At 43.2% G+C, this 12,374-nt stretch overlaps 1 protein-coding gene across 2 annotated transcripts; it reads left to right on the top strand.

Annotated features, from left to right (window-relative positions):
- The first annotated feature begins 24 nt into the window (after positions 1-24).
- Positions 25-11,849, top strand: nedd1 (NEDD1 gamma-tubulin ring complex targeting factor). 2 transcript variants are annotated; one of them, XM_035156559.2, is made up of 16 exons: positions 25-179; positions 733-896; positions 1,559-1,653; positions 1,754-1,870; positions 2,442-2,582; positions 3,957-4,186; positions 5,786-5,987; positions 6,993-7,116; positions 7,433-7,561; positions 7,843-7,893; positions 7,969-8,058; positions 8,862-9,016; positions 9,272-9,464; positions 10,020-10,161; positions 10,919-10,985; positions 11,362-11,849. In XM_035156559.2, the coding sequence occupies exons 2-16, from the start codon at positions 761-763 to the stop codon at positions 11,464-11,466; spliced, it is 1,977 nt and encodes a 658-aa protein (XP_035012450.1). In that variant the 5' UTR covers positions 25-179; positions 733-760; the 3' UTR covers positions 11,467-11,849. The 2 variants fall into 2 exon arrangements, with proteins under 2 accessions (XP_035012450.1, XP_035012448.1); XM_035156557.2 differs by having other exon boundaries at positions 7,430-7,561.
- The last annotated feature ends 525 nt before the right edge of the window (positions 11,850-12,374 follow it).

The raw sequence follows: 12,374 nt of genomic DNA, 5'->3' as shown, positions 1-12,374 counted from the left end.
GTCCAGTGTAGGCCAATCAGAGACAGGGTAGGGGCGGGGCCCCCCCACCTCGGGTATGAAGAATGACCGCCGGTGGAAAACAAACCGCTGGAGCCTTTAGGAGGTTTAGTCTCTGTTTAGGAGGTTTAGTCTCTGTTTAGGAGGTTTAGTCTCTGTTTAGGAGGTTTAGTCTCTTTCAGGTGAGTCAAACAGAAAAGTTTGAACTAATGCGACGATTCACCGGAAGTTTCCGCTTGTTTCATGTTGTTCGAGTCTTTTACGTGTGATCGCTAACTTAAGACCCGGAGTGTTTCTGTTGGAGCTAACGTTAGCTAAACTAACCAGTCAGCTGGTCACCTAACTAGTGAGCTGGTTAGAACCTTTTGACCGTTTCAGAAACTTTGTGCTGTAACTTTATTTAAAAATGATTTTCACACACATTCATCTGACAGCTGAACTTACCGGATACTTTGAACTAAAGTTTTTAAACTAAACTTATAAAGTAACAGGAAATCGGTATGTAAAGCAATAACTAACCAGTGAGCTTGTTAGTTAATATGTCAATACTTATAGTTAAGTTTTTCTAGTTTTATTTCCACGTTACTAACAACACCCAAGTAAAGGTTTCACACACACACACACACACTCAGTAGTGAGTAATAGTGATAATTCCTCACAGCCCTGATGTATTCATGAGTATTGTTTTGTTCACCATCATGAACCATAAAGTGTCGCGTCCTCTCATCTGAGCAGCTTCAGCCGTGTGTTTCCAGTCGTTGCCATGGAGGAGATGAGCCGCCTGGTGTCCACAGGAGACTGTGTGAAGATCTGGGATGCGGTTTCCATGGCGCCGCTGGAGCAGTTTAACCCTCACAGCACCAGCCACCCTGTGGCTCAGGCCTTCTGGGGCTCCAACAGTATCCTGATGGACGATGAACAGAACCGTTCATGTGTCTTTAGACAGTCAATAGTTTGAACCCATTACACATTACATCTGTTTAAATTACTCCTCCTGTCTCAGGCTGCAGGCAGTTATTGATTCATTATTTTCTTGATTGATTCTTTGCTCCATTATGTGTCCTCACAACTCACTAAAGCTCAGAGTGATGTCAGCAAAGTGAATCATGAAGTCCCTAGAGAATCCCACACCAATGAATCCACAGACAGAAAGACTGACGCAGGGGCACCGACAAGCAAACGGGAGAAAAGGGAAATCTTTGCAGGTTAAATCGACCACCCAACTGGTGATGGTGGAGAGTGAGGCAGCACACGGTTAGAGCGATGCAGCTCCAGTCAACTGGCCGAACTCTCACCAGCATCGCTACATTTTTGTTTGTAAAATGGCGCAAACAATAAATTGACTTTATTCGAAGCTAAGTTTATGAACTGAGAACCAGAAGACCAGTTCTCTCAACAGAAGCTCGATCATACTCGAACAATGTTTTTTTCCTTTCCAAAATGAACAGAAATGAAGTGAGAGTTTGTAAAAGAGAAAATAATGATGTTTATTGATAAAGACGTGCAGGCTGAGTAGAGCCGCTGCAGTAAAAGATAAAGTGGCCTTGACCCGTTCTTTCAGACCATTACCTGGTCACTTCCAGCAGCAGCGGAGACAAACTGGTGCTTTCCAGCCTCAAGTCGACTCCGGTACCACTGGTGGAACTTGCAGAGGGGGTGAGTGCACAGCTTCAGCTTTGTTGTTTCTATGGCGACAGTGTGATCTTATGATCGCCGCAGTTTTCACTCACAAATCACTGTTCACTGTAACATTCAGAAAAAGCAGACCCGTGTGTGTCTGAGTTCCTCGTCTCAGTTTCTGGTGAGTGGAGGTCTGGATCACTGCGTTCACCTGTGGGACCTGAAGACCAAGAGACTGCACCGCTCCCTCAAGGTGAGACTTTACTCAAGTCCCTCACTCGCTCAGACACACGCAGTGAGATCACAGCTCGTTCACGTGAAGCAGCCGCTCAGTGACTCTGTAGAAGTGAAACACAGAGTTCCTCTGGTCTCAGCTGCTTCAGGATCAGAGCAGAAGCTGGTTTGTACCGAGCTGGAGTTTCTGTGTCCTCCTCCACTCAAAGGCTAAGAAGCCCCGATGTTCTAAATCATATCATCCTATGTTTGCTCAGAGGCAAAGCAAAGAGACAGACACATCTAGTTATGGTAGGTTTTAGTTTGAGTTTATTTTATTTTTCAATCTTAATAACTATCATTTGGACTTGTCATCAATAAAGAAACTAAACTACCCAAAAAACCTTTAACAGGAACAACATAGAAACCTCAGAGAGTCAGAGTGAGGATCCCTCTACCAGTACAGACAGAAGTGTAACAGAACAACAACATCACAATATTTACAACCTTGAAGAGAAAAGACAGTGTCGAACATACATGGAGAAGTGTTTATACAAAAGAAAAGCTCTGACAGAGATGAGGGTCACTCGACCATCTGTCTTGTCTCTCAGGACCATAGAGAAGAGGTGACCTGTGTGTCCTTCAACACCAACGACAGCTACATCGCCTCCGGCTCCACCAGTGGAGATCTGGTCCTCCACAGTCTCACCACCAACCAGTCCAGCAAAGCCTTCGGCCACGGCAGCAACCAGGTTAGACTGTGACTAACTATGCTGCTACTGTGCACACATAAACGTCTGAACCCTTTTAACCCTCTGAACCTTATAACCCGAAAGTCATGATTTATCACAGCCATGAAGAATAACAACTGAAATCCCATTTTCACACTTGATCTCCAGAGAATGTCCGTACAACTGCAGGTTTTTGTTGCGTGCTAGAAACATCTTTTTTTAATTTTTTTATTTATATATATTATTAATTATTATTTATTCTTGAATCAAGGTCATATATTATCTTGCATCAGGTCCTACTCACAATCGGGTACGGTACACCATGTTGGCCACCTACAAACTTTAAGTCAGTTTATCATTTTATTTGTCATACATTCTCTAATAAGTGTCCATGGGGCATCCAGTCCCTTATCGTAACGTTTAAGTTATGAGGACTATCGATAACAAATCCAGGAAATCCTTCAGCCAATCATATATGTTCTAGAAATCCAGTTTCGGATCTTTCCAATTGGTGAGTGTTGTCCTCTTTACAGAGACGAAGGCGAGAGCAACATTATGTTGTATGCTTCCTGAATGTAGTTTTCTTTTCTATTTCCCAATATGCACACTATTGGGCATCTGGGGATATAAATGTTCATCATCTCCTGTAAAATATTTATTACCTCAGTCCAGAATTTATTTGTCTACCATTGGAGTATGTATGTGCCAATCCCTCCTCAGCCATGGCAGCATAATACGTGCCCCCTCGCTCACGCTGAATCCTGTGGAGAATCTCTCGCTGTTTTCTCACATGAACTTATTAGGAAATTATAGGAGGACATTAGTGTTCTCACATCGAGCCCCACATACATGTTAGGAGATTATCTGGAGTTCAGTGCAGCCACAGTATTGTCAGATTTTCAATCTGATGGCACAGTCATGTTCACTGCAGCGATTTGATGACGCACAGTGTTAGAAGATATTATTAAAAACTGTTAAAGACTGGCCTGTGTAACTCCGCTGTTTAATGGAATCTGAACGTAATTTGCTGTAAGTTGTTATATATATATTTTTCAATTAAAAGGTTCATGTGGAACAGATATGCACAACTAAAGCTGTTGGTTTTAATGTAAATGAAGAAGTGGATCAATAATCTGTCTTCAGTTCACCACCTCCCGTCTGCACCGCTGCTTTCCCGTCTCCAAAACGTTCGTACGCATGGGTCAGAGTTTGCGTGGAAATGCGCAAATTTTCCCGTCAATTTTGTTTTTATAAATCCCAACGTTTTCTGTTTAAAGAAAATCGTTTCTGTTGTTCAGTCTTATTTGTAAGAGAAGTCATTTTAATACTGAAGCCCAGTTGTTTAAAAACGTCAACTCGCTGCTGCTGTGTTGCTGTCACCCGTCTCTCCTCCAGCCCATCCATGACCTGAAGTTCTCCACGCTGAAGCGTTCCCTGCTGGGCAGTGTGTCCGACAGTGGCAGCGTGGTCCTGTGGGACTCCAACACCCAGAAGGAGCTCCATGATTTTGACTGCGCCCACAAGGCCCCGGGCACGGGCCTGGCCTTCTCACCTGCCAGCGAGCTGCTGGTGGTCAGCGTCGGTCTGGACAAGAAGATCGTCTGCTACGACACCGCCAGCAAGATGTAAGACCAAACACGTGGTATTTAATAACCCAGGGTGACTGGATGGGGAGGGACTCTCCATGATCACTGAACACAGAGAACCTTACTGCAGAAGCAGTGAGGGATGATGGGAGTTGTAGTCTTCATCATGAGTTAGTTGTTGTGTTGAAGCAGTGAGGGATGATGGGAGTTGTAGTCTTCATCATGAGTTAGTTGTTGTGCAGCAGCAGTGAGGGATGATGGGAGTTGTAGTCTTCATCATGAGTTAGTTGTTGTGGAGCAGCAGTGAGGGATGATGGGAGTTGTAGTCTTCATCATGAGTTAGTTGTTGTGGAGCAGCAGTGAGGGATGATGGGAGTTGTAGTCTTCATCATGAGTTAGTTGTTGTGGAGCAGCAGTGAGGGATGATGGGAGTTGTAGTCTTCATCATGAGTTAGATTCCTTCAGTGTTGATGGTTCAGGAGGTTTTTATCTGAATTCTCCTCCGACGTCTCTTCCTTCAAAACAAACAAAGCTTCATGATAAAACTCTGTTTCTCTGACACGTCTCTGAGCTGCTGCTAACGTTTGCTCAAACTTAAAGCTCCTACAAGGGACTTTTAGATGATTTTGGCACATCTGTGGACAAAAGTGGTGTCTCCACTGTCACCTGTCGTAAAAACCTCGGTCCAGACAACTTGTGCGTTTGTTTTGGAAGAAGTGGAAAAAGTCTATACCCCCCCTCTTATTGTGAGCAAATGGAACATCCCACAGACCTTAAAGATACAGATGCATATATATATATATATATATATATATATATATATATTAGGTCTGTCAAACGATTAACATTTTTAATCAGATTAATCACGGGGTAGCTGTGATTAATCTTCTGTCTGTACTGGTAGAGGGATCCTCACTCTGACTCTCTGAGGTTTCTATGTTGTTCCTGTTAAAGGTTTTTTGGGTAGTTTTTCCTCATTGTAGTTGAGGGTTTAGATCAGAGGATGTTGCACCATGTTAAGATCTATGAGACAAAGTGTGAGTTGTGTATATAAATACACACTAGGGCTGTCAAATGATCACCATTTCTAAATGCCCGAAAAATCCCTATTTTCTCTGTATATTGTTGTGGGAACGGAAAGATAAATGACAGAAGGCGGATATATACATTTAACATTAGTTTTTTTTATTGATGACAAGTCCAAATGATAGTTATTAAGATTGAAAAACAAAATAAACTAAAACATACCACACCATAATTAAATGTGGCTGACACAGAAACTCCAGCTCGGTACAAACCAGCTGCAGCTCTGATCCTGAAGCAGCTGATCCCTGAAGCAGCTGATCCCTGAGCAGCTGAGACCAGAGGAACTCTGTGTTTCACTTCTACAGAGTCACTGAGTGGCTGCTTCACGAGCTGTGATCTCACTGTGTCGCTGTGGGGGGTACATGGAGCGGCTCCTTCTGCACATGCGTTAATGCGTTAACAAAATGAACGCTGTAATTCCACAAATTAATCATCCCACATTAACGCGTTAATTGTGACAGCCTTAATATATATATATATATATAATTCTGTTGACACACAAAAAGAAACGTGACACATTTAAAAAGGTTTTTAAATTCTGTTCCCGTGCAGCGTGCTCAGGTCGATCCGGGTGGACAGTCCTCTGACCTCGGTTGACTTCACTCCAGACGGTACCGGTCTGGTGGTCGGATCCACTCAGGGGAAGATCTACCAGTACGACCTGAGGAACTCCAGCACCCCCACCAGGATCACTGGTGCACATAAAACCTCCGTCACATGTCTTCGCTTCCAGAGCAACACCAGCAGACACAAGGTACCAGCAGCCCGAGCGATGTGATCATTCATTCTTTCTTCAACACTTCAACACCAGAAGGATTCTGTTGAAAATCACTTGAATAACAGCAGATGTGTAAATGCTGTGGCTGCTGCAGCTTGTGCTTTAAAACCTTAATGAACTTAATGAAAACAACTAACAGTACTTTCTTCCTTGTTAACGTTTGTCTGTGTATCTGTGTGAATCCTGTGTCACAGTTTCCTGTGTACCAGTGAATCTCAAACACAGAATCAATAAATCGACTGATATTTGGTTCGCTGTATTAATAAGAGAACAAACTTTTAGAACCTGGAACATTTGCTGAAAAGACCAATTGATTAACACAGTTATAGTTGATTGAATTTTGATGAAGGCTACAGCCACACCGATCTGTTCCAGTGTTAAAACTCATCACTGTCGCTATGGTTACACATGGCCTCCACACTACTCTGGAGTTTTCCAGCCTCTAAAACTGAGACTTTAGTAAACGATGACACGTTCTCTTCCTGATTGGTTCTCATCAGTCACATGACTCGACTACCAGCGGTGAACACAAAGCGTCGCTCAGTAACAGTTCCACCTCGTCGTCCCTGCTCTGACTCTTCACTGTTCCTCCTTCAGAGGAGTTTCTGTTACTAAGCAACCAACTGCAGAGACAATCTACTTCCTGTTTACATCACATGACCAGTGTGTGCATGGTCGTGTGACTTGTGTTCTCAGGTGTGTAAGTGTGGGCGGAGTTGAACAAGTGTCAGTGTGGACATATTTTCTTTGAACATTTCAAAACTAAAACCACTCGTTTTCACTCTGTCTCATTGTTTAACTGCTCTCTCTCTGTCTCTGTCTCTTCTCTCTCTGTCTGTCTGTCTGTCCTCTCTCTCTCTCTCTCTGTCTCTGTCTCTCTCTCTCTCTGTCTCTCTGTCTGTCTGTCTGTCTCTGTCTGTCTGTCTGTCTGTCTGTCTGTCTGTCTCTCTGTCTGTCTCTCTCTCTCCCGGCCCCTCTCAGTCCAGTAAACTGGGCGCCACCAAGATCTCCAGTACGAAAAGATCCTCAACCAGAGTGTCCAGCAGTCAGCCAGACCCCGCCCCTTACCCAGGCCCCACCCCCCACAGACAGTTGACAAGTACAGGTCAGTGCGTCTCATTGGTTTTATTAACCTTGCATGACATTACATCATAGTCAATTTTAATGTACAGTAATCGGTCATGATGCGTGTGTTTTAAAAGTGACACAAACCAATAGGTAAAGTCACGGTGATGGTTGATACCATATTTTATCAGGTATTTATTATTTGATGACAAATATCCGACTTCTCAAAAAGATGTATAGCAGCTTGGGTCGGGTACCGGCAGCAGGTTAAGGCATATTCTTGTGGGTCAGGTGATGCGGGGAAATGAAAACCTTGACCCACAAATGAGAAGTAAGCTCTTTGTTGTGTCCAGCAGGGGTCGCTGACGCAGACGTGATGTTCCGGGAAGCTGAGGGTCAACAGGGGACAGAGCCGCTTCCAGCTTTGGAGAAGATGAGCAGCGTTGGACGAAACAGTCTGGACGTCTTCTCTCCTGTACGAGATGGTCAGTGTCCATGTGAAGACAGACAGTGACACAGAAGTGTTTTATTTCAAACATCAGCGTTGAGCGATGGTGTCGTATTGGACTGTGTCATATTCGGAGGTGTTCCTAATATTCTGACCACATCAACATCACAACACCACCATTACCCTCGTAATAATCATCAGATGGAATTTACACATTTCTGAGGGTTAGGAAAGTTAATGTTCATTTTTCAGTTTGCTCGTGTTTTCACTGTTGGTATTTGTTGACGTTGTATCTGGACTAAAATGTATCTGTCTCAGACCTGAGGACTCAGGGGACGACTGGAGAGACGCCGTTTGGAAGAACACACGGTACGACTGTCTGACAGCTGTAGTTTTGAGTGGCACTGCTGCCTCTGGACTAACTGGGATGCTGTGTTTCCATAGTAACCAGTCTGGAGATGTTGTCCAGAGAAGGGGAGGGTCAGCAGGTCGTGGGTCGGGCCAGTCTGGACATCTTCTCCCCCGTCAGAGAAGGTCAGACTTCCTTCTCTCTACTGGTCTCTACTGGTTTTAAATGTACCCATGTTCTGTTCAACACCTTAACATGAATTTAACCCAGACTGAGACAAAATACATACATGACAACAATCAGCAGCCACAGTGAGTATGTGTCTGCCCGTGAAGACAGACAAGGATGTGCGTTACCTCTTAGTGACGGGCTGCTGCAGCTCTGAGGACGTTGAGTACCGGTGTGGGGGGGCCACAGTCCGGAGGTGACTCCCAGTGGGCTCTGATCCGGCTCACCACTGTTCACACTGGTCTTTGCTCTTTCATTATTTCGTTATCCTCTCCGGGTCTCCTGTAGTCTGTGGTGTGTCGGCACTTAGTATTTGGAGCGCTACTGTGAAAATGAGTGAGATAGCATGTTAGCATTTCGGACTAAATATTGGTCTGAAGGTCGGAACCAAACCAGTTGTGAAAGAGTCGTGAATCATCGGAAACAAAGAGCCTGAGCGTTATGAATTTTTGGGGCTGATACAGATGTTGAGTAATGAAAATTGTCCAATATATCAGCCGATATATACATTTTATTTTTACTGTCAATGATTCCTTGTATGTTGTATCAAACCCTGATATCAAAGAAATGTAATTTAGTTTTGATATTTTGCATTTAACCATACATTTTATTATAAATAACAAACAATACAATTTGTTTATTCTGTAAATTTAAAGTTTTTATATCAGCAAACATAAACACTGATACTTTGCTGAAAAACTGATGAAATTAAAAATCATTGAATCTATGTTTTCTCTCTGTGGTTGTGGGAATGTTTCAGATTCTCATTCAGGTGCCAGCTCTCATCGTAAAACCCCCCTGGTGGCCACTGCGGGTCGGTGCTACAGCCCACTGTCTGTCTTCCAGACCCCCCCACCAATCAAAGAAGAAGAGCCAATCACTGCTGCAGCGGCTGAACCATGTGACTCCAGGAAGGTGCCGACCTCTCTTCATCAATCACATGACTTTGTTGATAAGTTTTCTCTGTTCTACTTTGTATTTTCTGGATAAAGGGGGGGGGGCTTGATCTGTGGGGAGTCACAGCCTTGGACTCGCAGACTCCCGGGTGTTTACAATATAATCTATAATCAATGAGTAATTATTATATAATTATTCTAGTGTCATTGACCCAAAGCTCGAATTCAACAACAGTTTCATTCTCGATACTAAAACTCTTTTTTTTATCGACAGTCTGACGAGGCCAGCAGCTCCAGTCTGGAGGGGGAGGTCCAGAGCCCGCCTCCAGCATCCCAGCAGACCAATCCCGGCCAGCCGGCCCCGCCCTTCTTCACACCAGAGCCCAGCCTCAGGAGAGCCAATGGTTTTCAGGCTCAGCTGAGCTACGACTCACCTGTCCACGTAGCTCCGCCCACTACAGCCGCAGGTAGGGCAGGATAGCGACAGGGGCGGGGTTTGATTAATTAGTAAACACAACGACCACCTGCTGCCTGGCTCCACTAGCGAGCTAACAAACGACGTTATCAAACCCTGATGATAAAGAAATATAATTAATGTTTGATATTTTATAATTTTATAATTATTACTTATATTAAGTCTAAATTATTATTATATATATTATTTATAATTATTATAAATCAAAAGAAAACACAAATACAACAAAACATATTGAACTTGAATGAAGAAAATAGACCAAATTTTAATGTGAAATAAATAAATAATAACATTTTTCATATTGATGAATGATGAAGGCTGATTTCATGTTAAAAAAAACAGGATCATGAAAACAATATCCCGCGATGAGACAGAGGCCCCCAGCAGGGGGCGTCTGTTCTCAGAGGGTTAAGACCAGTGCTCTGGAGAACAGAGGAACCTGAGGAGTCACCGGACATGTACACGAAAATAAAAACTACAGTAAAAGAGTTTGAATGATGAAGTGTTGAAGATGATCTGATTATTCGTGGTTGTTGTGAATCCTCAGGTCCTGCTCTGTCTGCAGCTGCGTCCGCCTCGCTCTCCCAGAACATCGCTGAGGTGGTGGGACAGGGAGGAGCTGCTCCTCTCTCCTCCCTCCAGATCCACTTCATCCAGAACATGATCCATGAAACCCTGGAGGACTTCAGGTCTGTCCCCCCCACGTCCACACGACTAGGTTTTCATTTGAAAACTCATCACCTCTGCTACAGATCTGTCTGACGTCCACACTACCCTGAAGTTTTAGTGCCACTAAACCTGAGAAGTTTGTAAACGCTGTTGGTCCCATTTAACTTTAACTCCAAGGCTGCGTTTTAAAGCTGCTGTACACTAAAAGGATAATTGGACCGATTTTAGACATGTTTGGTCCTTCTGACAATCGCCAGGGCGTTCCTGACTGGAGGTCAGTCGGTGCCGGCTATCCTCCCAAATAATCCTGAAGTGTGAGGGGTTTACAGAATAATCCTAATGCTTCCGACTGAGTCGGAGCCTCCAGGATCTCGAGGATAATCGGCTCTGACAGAAACCGGCAACAGCCAATGTAAATCACCACGGTAACTTCTGCTGAACTGCTCTTCCTCAGATAAGAGATCAAGCAGTATGAAAGCTCCGCCCAACTACTCTACTTCACTTACGGATTCTGATGTACTGGGAGTGTTAGCGGAGGAGAGCCACACATGCTTTAATACTTTGATCCTTTAAGTAGCTTATCCTGTGAAATGAAATCTAGATTTGGGGGACAGATAGTTTACAGATTTACATTGTGACTCATGTGGACAGAGATGTAGCCTCAGGCTCTGTGGAGTTTCTTCCTCTGTCGATGAATAAATATGACGGAGGAAAGAGAAACTCAGCAGAGAAACGTCTGAAGCTGAGGATCCTAAAGTTTTGTCTCCTTGTCTTCAGGGACAACTGTCACAGAGACGTCGTCAACCTTCAGGTGGAGATGGTCCGACAGTTTTACATCCAGCTGGTACGAACCATCACTAACGTTTCATCTCTCCTCGCTTGGTTTTAGCCTCATCTACTCACTCCTGCAGCTTTTTCCCACTACGGTACAACAACTGATTCTATACATTTGAATTGGGATCCTTCTCCAGTAAGAATCTAATCTAATATCTTCAGTCTGGTGTAATTGTAGAATCTGAAATGTCATAGATGACTATCGTCATAGTGGTGAGTAGATGAGTGAATTCTCATTTTTCGTGAACTATCCCTTTTAATAAACACAATTCTATATCATACAAAACTAAAATACATAAATACATTCAAGGTGACAACTCAACTGACTCAACCATGAAATCATCTTCAGTCTGAACACTTCACCTCTGACGTCATGTTGGTTTCAGAACGAAATCCACGGTCTGATCGAGAAATATTCTGTGAACGAGTCTCTGGTGGAGGAGATCGAGAAGCTGAGAGAGGAGAACCGCCGACTGAAGACCAACTACTGACGCTGGGATCTGTCCCCTCGTCCCACACTGCCCCCCCCAGCAGGGGTCTGAGGACAAAGACATGGAGTCTTTCTTTCTTCATCACTGACTCTGAGCCGTCACATGACTGGAACAGCAGCAGCGCCTCCTGCTGCTGAGGACGACGCAGCCTCACAGATGAGATGTTTTGTAGTTTGGGACAGAATCCTTGAACTGAACTGAGAAACATCAATATATGAATCTGTAAATTAATGATTTGCTATTGTGATGAAAACATAAAAATATAATTCCACAGACAATAGAGCTGATAACATGTTCAGTGGTTTTCACCTGAAGACGAACACGTGTTCACATCGTCGTCGGTTCATGTTTGTATCTCAAGAATAAAAAAGATGAAAATAAAACATGAAACTGACTCTTTTTTCTATTGATCTTTGATTGTTCTTATTGATCAATAAACACTGATCACATTATATTGATCATTTCAACTATGCTTACCTGTATGTTTACATTTGGTTTAAATATGTCTTAAATTAATTATCTTTAAATCTGTATTTGGTTTCAGTACTTGGTTACTTTTGTTTCCTTATTTTACTTCTCAGCTCGAACTTTCAATCATCTTGTACTTGTACTATCGTTAATATCTCCATTAGCACAAGCTGACTGTGTCTTTGTCGTTCTGCTGACTCGACTTTCTTTTCACTGCAGATTAATTTATTCTTCACTTTACTATTCTGATGTTATTTGACTGTTTTGTGTTTCACTGGATCCATCATCTATCCATCATCCATCATTCATCATCCATCATCCATCTATCATCTATCATCCATTCATCATCCATCATTCATCATTCATCATCTATCATCCATCCATCATTCATCATTCATCATCTATCATCCATCCATCATCCATAATAATATTAGTGATTC

Source organism: Hippoglossus stenolepis, chromosome 5 (assembly GCF_022539355.2).
Source record: "Hippoglossus stenolepis isolate QCI-W04-F060 chromosome 5, HSTE1.2, whole genome shotgun sequence".
Lineage (NCBI taxonomy): Eukaryota > Metazoa > Chordata > Actinopteri > Pleuronectiformes > Pleuronectidae > Hippoglossus > Hippoglossus stenolepis.
This window is presented reverse-complemented; position numbering and strand designations above follow the sequence as displayed.